Here is a 19,108-nt window from a genome sequence, read left to right on the forward strand (position 1 = left end):
GTCGTCTGCATTTTTGGATGTTTTAGCATGGACCGGAATTCTTTTGTAAACCATGTGAAAACACTGGCATGAACAGTGATCATTTTTGTTTAAAAGCTTCAGTTTTTAAATGTAAACGTGGTATTGTGGATGTGGCCAAAGTGTTCTGCTTTTTACTTTTTAATGAATTTCTAACACCTGACACATTAATGAATTTAAGAAAAGCACAAATTTAATTCAGCAAAAGCCCACTATGAAATGTGTGTTAGTGTATATCAGAGTGTGTGCATTTCAGTACAGAGGATATAAGACAAAATCTTACTACTACATGTATTCAGTATAAAATGTTATAGTCAAATCTAACTTTATTGTGAATACTTTATAGTGAATATTTTTAGTTAATTAGCTGTTCTGTTTCTTGATTGAAGCATATGTTAGTCACTTAGCTAACTTAATCTGATTACATACTGTTATAAATGCAGTTTTTAAAATGCATGTATGTGAAATGTTTCATTTATCAAAATTAGTGAACAGATTTAGTGTATATGAATGTTAATATTCTGTATATCAACAAGAAATAATCATACAGTGCTTAGGGGTCTAGTAACAAAAGCAAGTCCAGGACCTAGTTATCATCATTTCATACATGGAGCTAATCTTTTATGTTTTTTTTTTTTTTTTTTTTTTTTTTCCTTTTAGGTGGGTTTAGACAAAGTAGCCAGTGAATACACCAGACTGCTCTATGTGACAACTGGAGTTCTTCTACAGAAAATCATCTCTTCAAAGAGCTTGGTCGAGTTTTCTCATATTTTCATAGATGAAGTAAGCACATTCAGTCCTTCATCTTAATGAGTATGTTGCTAGTTATAAGAAAGCATAAAGTATAAATGAAAGCAAATAATACAATAAATTTTCTCAAAGTTAATTGAGAAACTGGTATATACAATGGGAAGCAAATGTTTAAGACCAGTGCCATTCGAACAGTAGATTAAAACTGATTTGTCGTCTTGTTTTCATTTGATTCACTTTCTACCAAAGCGAGATTAACTCGTATTAAAAACTTTCAAACACTTAAGCTGTCAACAGAAATCTTTAAGAATACATTTTTTGCAAATGTCAAATTAAAAACTGTATGTTTGGATTGAATGCTAATGATAAAGTGAAGTTATGAATGGAATTGTTTGATATCATGTGATATTTATATTTATTTAAAAAACAAACTCATGACATGTCTAACACACACGCAACATCAGATGTATGCCCTTTGTTAATACATTATGTGTAGCTTCTTTCGTGCTGCTCCTGTGAGCTGTTGATAATGGTAAACAACGAATCTTTGAAGTTTTATCAGGAGGGAATAAAAATCCTGAGGATCATGCTTGTTAATCCTTTAGTTAATATTGAAGCCCATATCAAAAAAAAAAAAAAAAGGATTACGTTTCCTCTGTCAATTAACATTCAATTCAATATTTAAATGTTTTTAATTTTGTGTTTTTCTGTACTACATTTGAATCAAATACATTAGTTTGAAATGTTCAGGGCAAATCTGATGGTGCTTGGCCCACCTTTAAAACATTCACCCCCCCTTTTTTTTTTTTTTTTCCTTATGGAGAAAGTAGCTCAGCTATACATGGTACCCTTTAGAGATATTAGCATTATAAAGGCGCTTTTCCACTGCATAGTACGGCATGACACGGTTCAGTTCAGCTCACTTTTGGGGGGGGGGTTTCCACTGGGAACAGTACCTGGTCCTTTTTTTAGTACCACCTCAGCCGAGGTTCCAAGCGCCGAACCGTTACCAAAACGTGACGTTTAAAATCTGCTGGTCACTGATTGGCCGGAGAAAATCGTCATTACTGCGTCACTGAACTTGCGTCACGAGACACAACAGACCCGCTAGATTTTTAGCACAGCCAGCGAAGGTTCGGACACACCATTATGTTTTAACCAAAAATGGCTGTTTCGCGGTCTATTGAGGAAGTACAGACGTTCCTCTCGTTGGTAGCCGAGGAGCGGATCCAGCGAGAGCTGGATGGGGCGACGCGGAATGAAAATGTTTTTCAGGAGGTCGCTAAGCACTTGGGCGCACATGGCTACCATCGGACTTAAAAACCGTGTAGGGACAAGTTAAAAAAAAAAATGAAGAGCGAGCAGTAGAGGCGGCGCAACAATAACGACATGTGAATAATCCCGCCCACTCTAAAGCGGTACTAAACTGCAGTCGAAACGCAAACCGAGCCGAACTGAGCCGAACCAAGGTGAGCTGTACTGAACCGTGCTGTGCCGTACTGTGCAGTGGAAAAGCGCCAAAATACAGGGGGCTCTGTACCCTAACCCTGTACCACAATTTAATGAGCGAGCAACATCAGTGCTTTGTAAAAATCATTAAAACTAGGTCATTTTAGGAAACTGTTAGAAAAGACATTAAAGAATCTCCTACGTTTTAATTAAATGTTAAATCAATAGACCTCATGACCCAAAAATGGGACATTTATGCCAGATGATGAGGAGCAGAAATATACCAGCCAACTGGTATTAATAGTCAAAACTACAAGTAAAGACAGGGAAATCTGAGAAGACAGGAATTGTGATTTTTTTTTTTTTTTTTTTAAGGTTTTGTTTTTTTAAACTTGGGGTCTTAATATACAGTATTTTGATGTTCCTTTTTTTAAAAAATGAATAATATTCTTATTTAAGGAATGCCAGTACTTTGCAAACCAGTTGAATGCAATAACCGGTTTCAGTTGTTCCAATGCAATTACAAAGGTTTCTCTAATAACAAATTAAAGTTTTTAAAATGACTAAGGATAAGCTAAAGGATTCGACCATTGTGGCTGTTAGGCTGAGAATTGAGCTTTGAAGTCATATGTGAACGATAAATTTAAAAATTGGTCATTTCCAGCAGTAATTGCCATTATCAACATTAGTAATGGCCCAGTTTATTTTTTAAATCCTTTTAGGGGTATCTTGAGAAAAAAAAAAGTATCAATGTCAAAAACTTGAACAATTTTGGGTTTGTTTAATCTTCTGACTGTGTGTGTGTGTGTGTGTATATATATATATATATATATATATATATATATATATATATATATATATATATACACTAGCAAAATACCCGCGCTTCGCAGTGGTGAAGTACTGCATTCAAATTTTTATTAAGAAGAAAATGAAACCTTTTTAAACTGTGGGACAATATGCCAATAGTTATTTGTTAAGGATTTCTTTGTATACCATGTTGTCAGTTCGGCCCTCCGGTTGTAACATGACCAAGCTGTGCGCTGAGCTTACTCTTGAGCATGTAACTTACAGTTGGCCATGTGAACAGTAATCTTGTCTCAAATCTCACAGCTTGGATTGCTGCTGTCATAATCGGTTTGAGTTTCATGGTTTGTTTCAATTACGACAGTATTTGCAGGATTTGTTGTGTTGAAGTGACATTTGGCATCTGTCAAGCGTTGTAAGCACACAACCGGTTTCATCGATTAAAATCACATCCAGCTTTTGAGAGTTTAAACATTCATAAACATCAAAGTGTCCACTACTGAAATCGTCACCTGTGAATCTAAGATGTTTAAGAGGCATTGGCGGTTGTCGAAAGGTGTAAAATATTTGGCCATTTCGTACACTTGAAAGCGACAACCAAACAATTCAGCGGCAGCCATCAACTCACATGCAGAACCATAGGTGAAGGGCTTAAGCATTTCAGTCTTCTAGTGCTCCTGTGTAGTATAATTATCTCCTGTACCGTCATCAGTCCACACCTTGAACCTGTCCCAGTCATTCAATACATCAGACAGAATGTTCCTCCGGATATCAAGAGTGAGCCTGATATGGCCGTGCATTATGTAACAAAGAGAATGGAAAAGGTAGGTGGTATCTCCGGGCATGGAAACCACTCGGTAAGTGACAGTTCTTTGATCGATAGAATTTCTTGAAGATGGGCCCATAAGTAAAAAGACTGTTGAAAAGTTCAATATGGCGGCCGACAGTGGCATCATACTACCGAAATAAGTACGTACATTGGTTTCAGTTAGTGGAGGGAAGCCGCCTACCAAATTTCGAGAAGATGGAGCCATAAATAAGAAAGTTCAACATGGCGGATGTTGTTGACCGTTATGACCATTACGCGTAGAATTTCGAAATGAAACCTGCTTAACTTTTGTAAGTAAGCTGTAAGGAATGAGCCTGCCAAATTTCAGCTTTCTACCTACACGGGAAGTTGGAGAATTAGTGATAAGTGAGTCAGTGAGGGCTTTGCCTTTTATTAGTGTGTATATATATATATATATATATATATATATATATATACATACAGTGGAACCTCGGTTTGCGAGCATAATTCGTTCCGGAAACGTGCTCTCAATCCAAAACACTCGTATATCAAAGCGAATTTCCCCATAAGAAATAATGGAAATTCAGATGATTCTGTTCCACAACCCAATACTATTCATATAAAAAGGATTAATACAAAATATAAAGTAAAATACATAATACAAATTAACCTGCAATTTACCTTTAAAAAGAATCATGGCTGGTGTGAGTTTCTAAATTCATGTGGAATTCCACCCAAAGGGACGACACGCTTAAGAGTGTCCCAAAGCAATCGCAGTCTCCCAGTGCTGTAGCAGTTCGCCGTATAAGCGCATCCTAAAAGATCAAGGAACATTATAAAGATACCGCTGCAATAAATAACAGCGCTGTTGCTGTTTCAAACTGAATAAACTGGTGTTTATTCAGCTGGTGTTAAAGTACTGAGACTCAGCTTCGTGTTTTGGGGAGCAAGATGAGGACTCGCACTTCACAGCGCACACACACAGTCACAATGCTGTAGTAAACGAGAGAGGCGCTGGGCGAGCAAGATAAGAGAGAGAGAAGCGCTGTAAATAGAGAGAAGCGCTGGGCGAGCAAGAATAGGAGAGAGAGAGAAAAAGACCACTGGGTGAGCGAGATAAGGAGAGAGAGAAAAAGACTCGATGAGGGAGCGAGCAAGATAAGGAGAGAGAGAGAGAGAGAAAAAGACGCACTGGGCGAGCGGAGCAAGATAAGGAGAGAGAGAAAAAGACGCGATGAGCGAGCGAGATAAGGAGAGAGAGAGAGAGAACCACCATCAGCTCAGTTGTGATCACATGACGCTCAGCAGACAAAGTATATCCATACTACTCGTATTGCAAGACATTGCTCGTTTATCAAGTCAAAAATTTATTAAAAATTTTTGCTCGTCTTGCAAAACACTCGTAAACCGAGGTTCCACTGTGTGTGGTTCCATGTATGTATGTATATGTATATATCTATATATCTATATATCTATATATATATATATATATATATATATATATATATATATATATATATATATATATATATAAAAAATGTCACAAGAATGAATCCTAGATATCAACGGTTTGGGGCAGCCACCCGTATATTATGCTCTGGCAAATGGATCAATAAGTTGTGTTGTTCACAGGTATGAGTCCAAAGCAGAACTGATTTAGATATGTCAAAATGCCGGCTTTAAACGCTGAGACTGAAAGCACTGGAAATGGAAGCGATTTTTTTCGGGATCGGATGTGGTGTCATAGTGGGCAGTGGAACCGGATAAGATTTCCCGTGAATGGTCTGCCGGGGATTGAAAGAGAAAGTCGGTGCACCCCACCATCCCCTGGTCTGGTTTGGAACTATCATTACTCGGGCCCTTTAGCTGCCTCACATAAGTGACAAGACCCCACCCCCCCAACCTGCAGCCCACACTCATCAGGTCTGGCGGCCCTTCCAGAGAGTTTGTGAATTTGAGAAAGTGCATCGGCGTTGGCATGGAGAGAGCACTTACAATGTGCAGGTAGTCCCCAGGTTACGGACATCTGACCTACGACATACGAACCAGGCTGCAGCTGTGACGCATGCGCCTTAGTAACTGCTGCTCTGTCATGTTTGGCCCGGGGTCACTGCACGCGGTGGTTAGACGGAGGGGGCGATTTCGCTGCTCATGCAGTGTAGTGTCCCTTGGGCGGCTTCCGCCGGCAAGCACTTTCACTGCCCGCCCATCACACATGGCTGCCCTGCTCGTTCTCGGTGGGCGGCTGGTAATGCTGCAAGCGGTGACCTGGTTGTGGCAGAACGGAGGCCATTGCGGGTGAATGGGCCGGTGGGGGTAACATTGTAGTGTGCCTCAGATGGCTGCCTGTTGAATTGGGATGGTGGTGGGCGATTCACTACCGGCCTTTGGCCACACCGTGTTCGTTCTCGGTGGGTGGACGCTGCAGGCAGCATACTGTAGAGGAGGTGACTGAGGTGGGCTGGTGTTGAACTGCCCCTTGCTGCCCTATTCATTCTCAATAGCAAGCCTGATTGTACTGTTACGTATGTAGCAGAAAGTTGTCTCTTGTATACTGGTGCTTGTTTAAGGGCCTGTTTTAAGTAACTCAATGCAGCGTCCATCTTACCACATACAACATTGTTTGGTGCCCTCTTCTTTGTTAAATCACTTAAGGGTGCTGCTCTCTCCGAAAACCGAGGTTCAAACAGGCAGTAATAACCCTGCTAAACTAAGAAATGCTTGGACTTACCGCTTGGTTCGCGGAAGGGCCATTTCAATATGGTGTCTACCTTCGAACACTGTGGCTTCACGATACCCTGACCCACCAGGTAGCCTAAATTTTGCAGCTTTCAACCCAAAAATTTTTTTGGATTGATTAGACGCCTGGCCTCGCCCAGTGTCCGCAGCACCACTTGGACTAATGTGTCCCTTCCATGCACTGGATTAGATGACTACATCATCTAGGTAGGCAGCACTGTACGAGTTATGAGGGCAGAGCACTTTATCCTCCAGACGCTGGAAATTCACAGGTGCCCCATGTAACCTGAATAGAAGGACACACTACTGCCAGTGCCCACTAGGGGTGCTAAACGCAGTCTTGACTTTGGCATATTTAAAGAAACCTTCCAGTACCCCTTCATAATGTTCCAGCCTCTTGAGGAGGTCGTCCACTCAAGGCAAGAAGATAAGAATCGAATTGGGAGACTTGATTAAGCCGATGGAAGTCATTGCAAAACCTCCAACTCCTGTCAGGCTTACTAACCAAGACTATTGAACTGGACCCAGGACTATGACTTTCGTCTCTCATTCCTAGTTCCAGCATGCACTTGATTTCAAGCTCCACTTCTGCTCTTTTTGTCTTGGGAAGACAATAGGGACGCTCTTGAAGTATAACCCCGGGCTCTGTCACAATATCTTCTGCAGTCAAAGTTTTTTCCTGGTTTTTTGCTTACTACCTCTGGGACGGACAGGATAACTGCTTCAAGCTCCTGTCTCTGTCTGGAATTCAGTACCAAAGTTAAGGATGTTTTCATGAGCAAAGAATGAGCAGGGCTGAGCGGTGGAGGGATCTGGATCACTTCACAGCTTCAGCAAATTCACATGATATATCCACCCACTCGGCCGACGATTGGGCTGCTTCACCAAAAAGTCTGAGTCCTTTTCTCTTTTTTTTATTTTGTAGGGGCCTTGCCAATGGGTAAGCAACTTACAATGTGAGGTAGGAACTAGGACCATGACACAATCTCATGGGTGGAATTCTTGGAGAGACATACCACAGTCATAATAGCAGGCCTGTGTTGCTTACCTCTCCTCCATGTGACTTAAGTATGGGCCGAATTTTTCCAAATCTGTTGCGTAACTGTGTCATATATTCCAATATATTTGTAGATGGAAGAACCTCTCCTTCCCATCCTTCTTTCAAAATATCCAATATGCCCCGGGGTTATCGTCCGTATAGTAATTCAAAAGGTGAGGACCCCATAGAGGCTTGAGACTTTCTGATAAGGAAAAAGAACGAGGGGAAGGAGGTGATCCCAAATTCTCCCGTCCCTGCAGACCACCTTGCAAAGAATTTGTTTTAGAATCTGATTGAACCTCTCTACTAGACAATCGGTTTGAGGGTGATATACCACAGTCTTCAAGTGCTTTATTTTAAGTAACTTGGCCGTTACCCTGAAAGTCTCTGAGGTAAAAGGTGCCCCCCTGGTCCAGAAGGACCTTCCAGTTTCTGTGCGATTAGCTTTAGAAGTGGCTGAGCATAAAGGAACAGCTTTGGGATATCGGGTAGCATAATCCACGAGAACTAATATATATTTATGTCCTCGGGCTGAGGGTTCTAGGGGTCCTACTATATTGATCCCATTTCTTTCAAAGGGGACATGAATCAGAGGAATGGGAATGAGAGGAGCTTGGTCCCTCATAGGATTTTGCTGCAATTGACACTCTGGACAGGACGTGCAAAAACGGCAAGCCTCCTTATTAATTCACGGCCAATAAAATCAGAGCTTAATGCGCTCTAAAGTCTTCTGGGTGCCTAAATGGCGACCTAGGAGGTGGGGGTGTGCCAATTTACAAACCTGCCGCAGGTAGGTTTGTGGAATTAACAGCTTTCGTACCTCCCCCTCATTCTCAGATACCCGATATAACAGGCCGTTTTTTAACACTGTGGCTTGGACTGATGAGTGCGTTCAGGGAGTTGTCGTTCTATTGCTCCCTTTTGAAAGAAGCCTGTGTTTCTCTAAACTGGATTTGAATCTCTGAGAGAGGGTCTGGTCAGACCTCAAGGGGTGGGGTTTCCTTCTGCCCCACTGAGGCACTAGTTGATGTTTTTACCTGCAACTGACCAGGAACCGCCCCATCTCCCTCGTGATCCTCCGTACCTCTCTCTGATACACACATCACAACAAAGACTTGCAGAGTTTTCTACAAACGTTTTGGTGCCAGATACCACAGGACACCTTCAGAGGTCTTGTGGAGTCCATGCCTTGACCTACACAATATTAGACAGGTGGTTTTAATGTTGCTTGCTGATCGGTGTATGTGTTTGTGTATTTATTTATACATTACTATTGCTTTAATCTGTTTTTGTAAGCTAATCTTTGCTTTAACTAATTTATTGTTTCAGAAGAAAATTTTTTTTTTGTCCTTGAAGTCTGCTGTTTCAAGGACATTTGCCTCGAGGATGCATTGTAGTGTTTGTTCTATTTATCATTTTATTTACTTTGAACCCTTTTTAAAATCTGAGATGTTTTGTACTGTGTATTTTTAAATTTCATAATCCAATTTAAAGTCTAATTATGGAATTTTATACATTGATGCAGAATCTCTGATGAAATTGTGATACGTCAAATGTCTTTATAATATATGAATATAGGCCAGACATTTAATCAAGAGACCTTGGTTTGCATTTGTAATTTGTCATCATGTAAAGTTTGATGTCTTAAATATTGCTTAGTTCCTCACATTTTAATGCTTCTTTTTTGTTAACCTAACTTATAAATTTGATTAATGCATGTATGTGGCACAAAAAAAGTTTAGTTTCGACAAAACTCAAGGAACCAAAGTATTTTAAAAAATGCACTGAATGCAAATCAAATCTTTGTTAGCATTTTATTTTTAAACTGAAGTTTATAAAGGTGTTGCATCAAGAGTAATGAATTATTTTTGGTGCTGGCTGATTTATACTGTAAAGCCATTATTTATTTAAAAATTGCATAATTTCCATTGTGGTTCTTTTAAACAAAAAAAAATTACTTTTTTGGTGGCATTTTTTGTGGCCACCTTATTTACATTTGTGGAGTCCTTGGCAGATATTGGTATCCTTGCATTATTTAAGTTATGTTACTCATGGAAATTAAAGCATACATGGAAAAAATATACTTTTATTTTTGAAATGTTATTTACATTGATCAAATGAAAATATTACCTAATTCATGGAAACATTCTGCATATTTATATGCCTATGTTTGTGTTGAATGCTCTATATTATTATTGATTTATTTATTTTTTAAACTATTTCAGGTGCATGAACGTTCAGAAGATTTGGATTTTCTGTTGCTGATTGTGCGCAAATTACTCCACTCAAATTCTCGTTACGTTAAGGTAATTTAGTATGCCTTTACAGTATATTCATATGTATCATAGCAGAGTGCCCTAGAACCAGGATCGTCAATTAGTGGCTCATGGGCCAGATGTCACCTGACTGCAATTTTTTGTGGGCCCAAGCCAGACACCACTGGAGGCAAAAGGATGAATGGATGTTTGATCACTTTCACTTACTTAACTTGCACTGTGTGAATTCACTGCTGTATAAACACTTATCTGGTCTGTTCATACAGACTCTGTTCAGTATTTCAGCACTGCTGGAATGAATAAAAAATGAAGGCTTTGTCATTTTGGAACAGTCTTTTGCCTTAATTTCTCAACATTTGTGTATCAGTACTAAGTGATGATTTTATTTTGAGTCTCTGTTGTGTGTTTTGTAAGGGAGTTGAGATTCATTTTACAGTTGCTTTGGATATTCTTCTTATAGTGTTTATCTTGAACTGGCTCGAATCTATGAAGAAATGTGCTGGTGAAAATCTGCAGAGATTTGACCAATATACAAAAAGCTGTGCGAAATGCCAAGGAGGTTTGAATGTAAAAGAATAAGAAAACTGTATTGTGAAGAGAGCTCATGAAGATGGTTACTTCCCTTGAGGTTTCAGTACTTTATTGGGCATTTTCCAAGGCTGACAGTAGAAGTTATTTCAATTAGAAAAGAGCTAATAAATAGGCATTCCAAGGAACACTATGAGAAAGATTGCATATTGTGATATAATGTGAACAGAACTTGCTTTAAAAGAAGTATAAACTCAGGTTTTGAATGCCTGGAGTTAACTGCCATGTTTTTCCTTTAGAATTTTTAAAATTTCACATTGAACTTAAGTCAAAGTTGATTATTTCTGTAAAATAAAGCGTTTTAAAAATACAGTAAACTTTTAAACATTAAATATTTAAAAATGCAAATTTATTTTAAACTTGATATAATTAACAACAAGCCTCTATCAACACACACAAGAACTTCTGAATTTACTATTTATAAGCAGATCTTCCCAATTGTACCACAGGTTTACATTTAAAGGCATTTAGTATTTAAATAAAGAAGGTCCAGCTTGTTGTTACCTCATGTGCAGCATAACACATACCAATCAGAGTTGTTCAGTACTCATCCTGAAGTCCTGTGGTTGAAGTTGCCAGATCTTCTGAATGATTAATCGTTAGAGAATTGCTAATCAAGTCAATTTCTGTTTAGAGTCCCAATTTACAGAGGGCTGAAATATAAATGTTAATCAGAATGAATTAACTTGTCACACCTGACTCCCTCCTGCCTTTTTTACACTATGATAATTCAGCCTTCTGTTTTTTAAACCTGCTTATCTAAAGTAGGGTCACATGGTAAATGGTGCCATTTTCAGCAAGTACAGGAACAGTCCCTCTGATGAAATCCATCCAGAATTAAAATGGCATCTTGAATGAAACGTTTAAGCCATTTCTGTGCAAGATCTGAAATCTCATAGTGCCTGAATGTTTTGCGACTCCCCAGGGGAGGTGACAATTGACAGATCAATCATATTTGAGTGCGATCAAACATTCTTCATTTTGTTTTTTTTTTTTTTCTTCAGAATATTTTTCATCTTTTCACCATGTTCCTTCTATTTTTATCTGCTCCTCTGATATGATGTAACAGTGTGTCACTTCCGCAACAGTGTAAAAACATGCATCAAAGTGTCTGGGCCATCTTTACTTTTACTTGATTTTATTGTGTTTCTTTCTAGGTACTCCTTTTATATATTTTGTTGTTGTGGCCTTTCAACATTTTGTACAAAAGATGTTGATTTTAAATATAATATAGAAATAATCTTTAACCTTAAGTTTTTTAAATGTCTTTTCCTAACTATGGACCTTTTGGGCATCCCAAATAAGCCACATGCTTTGCTTTATAAATTTCACAATGGAAATGCTATAACTTAGGTTTTCTGCTGTAGCACCTTTTAGTCTTTTCTGAATATTGCTTCCTTTAGATATTTAGTGTTTCTTTCAAACTATATTTTTGTTGCACAGTTATTCAATTGTCACTTCCCAGGAGATAATTTATGGTTGTACTTTACAGGTTGTACTTATGTCTGCTACCATTAACTGCAAAGAATTTGCAGATTATTTTGGAAATCCTGTTCGGAGCCACATGAACCCAGCCACCGTCTTTGAAGTGGAAGGCATATCTCATGAGATTGAGGATTACTATCTCGATGATCTGGAACATCTAGTCTCATATAATGTAAGATTTTTAGATCTGCAGCTGATGGATTAGCACAGTCGTCTTTTCTGTACTGTGATATACTGAGATTTACTTAGAATTAAAAAAGGGAACCATATATTTATTGAATTGTAACCAACAGGATTTTGACAGCATGTTTGTTTTGTGCTGTTTTGATAGTAGTTTTGAGAAATAGCTAAATAAATATGGTAAATAATACAAGTTAAAGCATTTGTATTACATTTTGTAGTTGTTCCTCTGCATTTTAGTTTGTTTTCCTCCAGTGAATGAGCACTTGTACTAATTTATGCCTTTCACTTTGAAACTGATTGCAGCTGAATTGATAATTCCTACATTAGAATTTGCATTTGTGCTATCATTTTTCCAATTCCCTAGGGGAATTTCTTGCAGTCTGAAGAACTTGCCATAAGTAGGGCAATGTACAGCCTTGCTGTAGACCTTATTCAAAAGTTTGATGACTTTGAAACAACAGATCACAGGTATGCAATAATATTTTTATTTTATAAATGAGTAATGAATATTTTCAGCTCTATAAAACACTATAAACAGAAGAGACACTTCAGGTGATCAGATTTTCTTGGTTAGCTTACAGCTAAGCTCTGTCAGTATCTCATCCATTTAAGTCATTGTCCTCTGAATGATGGTTTACATGAAGAACAGAAAAAAAACAACAGAAGAGAAAGTAGGGGTTAATATGGATTTTGAATATGAATACCATGAATAATGATGACAATTGAATATCCAGAGCATCAGGCTTAGACTAAGATGAAGCTATGAAAAGGTACATGGAATAACATGAAGGTACATGGAGTACACTGCCAAGTAGTGTGGTCGACGATAGGTATCACCAGGGAAATTTTAAAAAATGTGACATTGCTGAGTTTCTAACCATAATTTACTGGAGACACTAGTATTTTGTAATGATTAGTTGATTGTCAGAATTTGTAATATTGTAAATTCATATGTGCTCATTGAAAATATGGTAAGTCTGCTTTCTTCAAATTAGAAATCCTCTGTTAATGTATTTTAAATTTTTATAGCTGTAATAAGCTTACAATATATGGACAACCTGTAGCTGCACTCTCACTCAAGGGTCATTACAATACTTTATTTGCATTTAACATAACTCAAATGATGTGACATCACGAGCCAACTTTTGCAGTAGATGTCAACATTCTTGTAAAATAAAGTTTAAACGAAATTGTTTCAATTTGGAGTGTCTGTGTGTTTGCACTAGTGTGTTAATTGCGAAAAACTGACAGATGTCAAAGTGATGTAGTCCCATAAAAATGTATTGACTTGGATTCAAGTGGAACCTAGCTCCTGGATGAAGTCATGTATTATATTGAAAATATGGCTTGAAACAAAGAAGGAAAACTGAAACAGAATTGATATTTTTTTTAAAGCTTTGAATGCACTTTTTTTTTAAATGTCAACCATATCAGTTCTGTTAATCTCTGACGGTTTACAATGTGATTCTTCAGGGTGATTCAATCGCTTCAGCCCAAGTATAGCGTGACTATATGAAAAAGAAAAGAACAATGAATAGTATCAAAATACAAGAGAAGTTGGGAATAACATTATTGAATACTTTTTAGAAGTGGCACATGCATCTCTTCAGATGTATTAGTACAGTGGTATCCAACACTCTACAAATTGAGAAAACAAGAACAGAGCCAGAACATGCATCATGCAGCTTGGAGACACAAGTGAAATAGTGAATCGAGTTCTAGATCCATTAAATGGTGCTTATGATAAAATTATTGATTATGTTTTTTTGAGTAATGACTGAAATTCGTGGAAAATGTAGGTTTTTTTTTTAAAAAACACATTAAAGGACATCTTAAGGATTTGGAAGTAGGGCAGAGATTGTTATATTTTGTAATATTAAAATTGGCTTCTGGTTTTGAGTGAATTAATTTTTGGCAGTGCTACCATTTTATGTTACCATGGCAACTTCAGGTTACAAAACTCATGGGTATAAAATATAGCAATTTGTGAATTTTGGTCGTGATTTCTTCAAACTTTATTAATGCTTTAGCTCTTCATTCCTGACTAAAATGTTTGCTTTTCCCTTTGTTTTGGTTGCTTTTCTGATTGACAACTGTTAGGAAAGATTTTCCTCATTCCTTTTCTAGCCTGTTTATTACCTGAAATTTTTCCTCTGTTCTCCTCAGGACACCTCCTTTGTACAACTGCTTCAAAATGATCCTCACAACCTGCCCTTTTCTGGTCCAGGCATAATACAGATACCTCTTAATGTTCTCAGCAGAGACTAAGGTGCAGATAACACAAAGACAAAGGTAGAAGAGTAAAATGTGACTAAAGGTTTGTAACATCAGAAACCCAGAATAATTGGGTCACAATGTACAGTATGCTAATCCTTGTATGCTGTCAATTGCTGGCCACTACTGTTAAAAATTATTATAATAACAGTGTGCACATCTTACAAGAGGAACAGAATGCTTTTTTACACAGTACCAAATGTGTGGAGCAGTGCCTGACCCAAAGACCAGTTATTGAATTTGAATTTTAGTTAGCAGAAAATACATGCCAGGTGAAAAGGGGAGACAGAGGATATTTATGTAGCAAACTGCACTGGAGAAGGAGAGGAAAATCAAGGCCAAACTTGGTAGAGTGTGAAATTCCAGTGATAGTCTCCTAAAACTTTTTGGGGCACCCTGTCATTAAGCTTTTTCCAGATTAGTGTTGATTCAAAAAATGCTTGGTTAGAAGTGATCAGTCTTTGCACCACTAATTAGAAAGGAAGACAAGTTGCCATCGTTCAGTAGTTAACCATTCTACTTTTGAAAGACTGTGGAGCATATCCTACAAGAAATGCTGCTGACATCTATCAGCATATAATCCAAGTTTAACATGAGTATTTCCCAGTCCTTATTCTTTTAACGCAAATGTATTTATTTTACTTTTTCATTAAAAAAAGAAATGGTTGCAAATGATTCATTGCAAAGCACCGTTTCAGAAATTGGCTTCATGTAGCGAAATTGAACTTGAACACTTCAAGAAGTAATTGAATCTCTTTGGGAAAGAAGTATAGCTTTTGGAACCTGTAACTATCATACGAAGATAACTTTCCAGAGAACACCTTCTGTTTTAGTTGCGGAGGATCTAAATGCTGCACATTCAATCAGCAAATACTACTAGATCATTATTCACCCTTTGTAGTGAGTAGGGCTGCAACTAATGATTGTTTTGGTAGTCGACTAATCATTCAATTTCCCCAATTAGTCATGATTATTTCATCCTGACTATTGTGATGCCTGCGACCTGTGATTGCACATCTTGTTCTGGGCCCCAGTGCATGTCTGGTCTCATCTGCTCACATCTGTCCACCTGTGAATGTCACCCTGATGCCTCTGCATTAACATGATTAAAATTAATAATCAAATTAAAATAACAACCATTGAAACATGAATTTGAAAATATTCAGATGTTTTTATATTAGTGTGACCATCACAATAAAAATGAAATACATTTAACAATACAAACTAAAGTGCACATAGTCTTTTCAACAAAAAAAGTGCATTTAACAAAAATGGCCACTGGTGTATCTTAAAGTCCAGAAGTTTAAATAAAGCTTCAATGCAAATAAAATAAAACAATAATGTACAGTTTACAAAAGATTTGGTTCATATATTCCTGATTGCAGTGAAGGAACGTGAGCATTTCGACATGCTGTGGTGTGAGGCTGACTTCTTTCAGACAATGTTCCCAGCTGCTGAGAAGAGACATTCGGAGGGAGTAGAGGTAGCAGGAATACACAAGAATGATTTTGCAGACAGAGATGTTTTAATCATCACACTGTGCAATTTGCCAGCATGCAGGGGGCGAGTATATTTGGTGACGTACATTCATTGAACCCTGCAACAGGCTATATTTGCTTCACAGAGCAATTTGCCAGCACTACGGAGCTGATCAGTCAGTGCCGTATATTCGTTGAGCAGCCAGCTCACGACCACTGCCGGCCCTGGCAAAATTGCAGCACCACTGTCCCTGGGATTCAGCCGCTGCACTAGACGAGCCTGCAGTCGTCAGTGTTTACCTCTGTGTGTTTGCGTGCAGCCAGTTCAAACGCAATTGGGTCGGTGATTTACTGAATTTCATCAATGGCTTCAGTTGCACCTTGAACATATATAATAGATTGTTGCAGTAGTTTTTTTTATAGTTTTTACAGTTTATTTGCAGTTTGTAAAATAAACAGTGTTGCAGTAATTGTGATGCTCTTTGCATGAAAAAAATGTGTTCTATTAAAAATTCACATTTTCTTTGTAAATTGTGATGTTTACTTAAAAAGTTTAGCTCAAAAATATTTGGTGTCCGGGGTGCATTAACCCCTAAATGTGTCGGTTTAAGGATTAACTATCATTGTCGAAACCTTGATATACACATTATAGTACAAACCTCAACGTTTTACATGTGACACTAACTTTACTCGCTAAAACTTACCTCTCGAGAGACGGCGGCATCACAGCTCCAGGGTGCTTGCATTGGTAGGTCTGTGTGCAGTCTTGACAAACAATAACAAACGATACTTGCCCAGACCTTCATGTAGTGCATTGCAGCTACAAAAACCAATACGATTCTTTGTGACTGTATCCTCTATTGACGTTTCTGTTTGACACGTCGACAATAAAAAATCAGTAGCCAAATACCTAAAAGCAGACTCCCCTCTAGTGGCCCATAGTTGTAGGCATGTACTTTCATTTACATAGCAGCATTCTAATGTGTATATCCTATTATTTAACTGTAGGTTCAGTGTTCAGTTACTTTAGGAGTAAGGACTGATCGGTAGGAGGTAAAAGGGTACTCTCCGTCAGGGTTCTAACATTGACACAACTGTTGCGTGATGAAAGATTAAATTGAGACCTATAAAGGTATGTTTTTAAATGTTAAATCTCCATACTTCGTTTAAAAAAAAAATATATATTTTTTTTTTTTTCCTTTTGCAAATCTTTGTATTTGTCCTTCCCATATATCGGGTGTTTGCAAAGTTTGACCTTGTGGGCCGTAGTGGCTGCAGATGTTTTCCACCAACTCGATGTCTTAATTAAAAGTCAATTGTTCTTGAAACCCTTATTCCTCAAGCAACATTTTAATGCTTCATTTTAGGTATACCCAATGTTATAATTTCCATCCTTAATTTATTTTAGTTTTAAAGAGAAAGATTGAGAAATATTTGTGTACTTCAAGGTACAAGTCATTTATATAATATCCTTGGAAAGTAAAAAAAATCTATGATATGAGTGACTTGACGTGGCAGAAAACTCTTCCATACATTAAGTTATACGAGATCTGTTATTGTCAGAGGTTGGCTTCTAATTAGACATTCAGATTGGAAATAAAACCCAAACGACCATCCAGGACCAACATTGCAGACATCTGCTCTATATGAATGTGACAATGCACATCACAGATAACTGTATAGATGCCCATGCTTAACTTTGTGTGTGTTTTTTTTTTTTTTTTTGTATATGTTAAAGATAACATTTACCAAATGCCAGCAATTGAATGACATGTAACCCTTTTTTGTGACACATACATATGCATGTGTCCTAGGAGAAAATACCTACAGACCATAGTTGGGTGGCAGGGGAGTTTAAAAGCCATCAATGTCTGCCTGTAGGTAGTTTGTTTTGTTCAGATATGGTTACATATTTGAGCCTCTATACTTGATTAAATGCACAGGAATGGCTAGACTTACTGATTTGATTGGTGCAGGCAATCTGCATTTTGAGAAGGTGGATTGGCTGCAAGATCCTTTTAGACCAGAGGTCCCTAACTCTGGTCCAGGAAGGCCCAAGTGGCTGCAGGTTTTCATTCTAACCCTTAATTAGTGATTTGTTTTTGCTGATAATTAACTTATTTTGAATTAGTTTTAATTAAGCTGTTTTTTTAATATTTGTTCCTCTGAATTGCTTAATTTCTTTCCTAAAATGGCATCCGAACAGAAATGAAATGCGAAATGAGTGAGCCAACAGAAGACCAACTAATTCCGGGCTTCAAACACTATTCAGTTTCGCTCCAATCAGTTGCTTAATAAGGCTCTGATTCTTGTTGGTGGTTAAACCCGTTCCAAAATTCCATGGCTTGTTGCTGCTGTCATTGTGCAATAGCATACATTTCCGAAATTGTTAATTTTCTCTTTCCTAAGAGCACTGTTAAAATGTTCTGGGGACCTGAGCAGATCAGCATTCCTGAAACCTCCTTTATTTCAGATATTGTATGATGGAAACGTATCATTGTTTGGCAGCTTATTAAGGAAATAAAAACAAGGAGTCTGAGTCTTCAAGAACAAGTCAATTAAAATTAATTCAAAAGAATTTAATTGGTAGAAAAAACAGGTCTCTAATTAAGATAAAGGTTAGAATAAAAACCTGCAGCCACTGGGGCCCCCCAGTACCAGAGTTGGAGACCCCTGTTATAGACAGAGGATTGTATTGTTTTTCTCCTTGATAAACTGGAAAGGGAGAAATGAATATTAATGAGGTTTGTGTGATATTTTTTTTCCTTAGACATTTCTTTGCTCTGTATGACTTCTCTGCTTTTGGGCATATGGAATGAGCATGTTAGGAATAATAATATTTTTTATCATTTTTGTGATTTATTTTTATTCAGTGTTTTTAAATCGCTTTGTTGTTCACTTTTGACGAGGTGCAGTTAAACTTTGTACAATGATACTTTCTTAATTATAGGACTGCTTAGTTTATTTTATTTTTTTTTTTAAATATCCCATACAGTGCATCTGAGGACGGGTTCTTTACATTACCTAATCGTGGCAGTGTTCTGGTGTTTTTGCCAGGTATGTTAGCAGTATTTTATTACTTGCAGAACTTATTTTATCTATAGTAATATGATTTCTGTCAATAATTAATATTGTTTTTTTTTTTAATTTTTGTAGGATTACAAGAAATTAATTTTATGCAAGATGCCCTATCTAAACTTGTTAGGAAAAGGTAATGGTGTTCTTTCCTTAA

The 19,108-nt window shown here is 37.5% G+C and overlaps 1 protein-coding gene across 4 annotated transcripts in view; it reads left to right on the top strand.

The window, feature by feature from the left end:
- tdrd9 (tudor domain containing 9) overlaps positions 1–19,108 on the top strand; it is a 178,663-nt gene that overhangs the window by 56,487 nt on the left and 103,068 nt on the right. For all 4 annotated transcript variants that reach the window (XM_039741781.1, XM_039741784.1, XM_039741783.1 and 1 more), the window contains exons 5-10: positions 679–801; positions 9,818–9,898; positions 11,949–12,113; positions 12,489–12,592; positions 18,872–18,933; positions 19,033–19,087. In XM_039741781.1, the coding sequence (XP_039597715.1) occupies positions 679–801; positions 9,818–9,898; positions 11,949–12,113; positions 12,489–12,592; positions 18,872–18,933; positions 19,033–19,087 (590 nt within the window). The remainder of the gene's footprint in view (positions 1–678; positions 802–9,817; positions 9,899–11,948; positions 12,114–12,488; positions 12,593–18,871; positions 18,934–19,032; positions 19,088–19,108) is intronic.

This window comes from Polypterus senegalus, chromosome 18 (assembly GCF_016835505.1).
Source record: "Polypterus senegalus isolate Bchr_013 chromosome 18, ASM1683550v1, whole genome shotgun sequence".
Lineage (NCBI taxonomy): Eukaryota > Metazoa > Chordata > Cladistia > Polypteriformes > Polypteridae > Polypterus > Polypterus senegalus.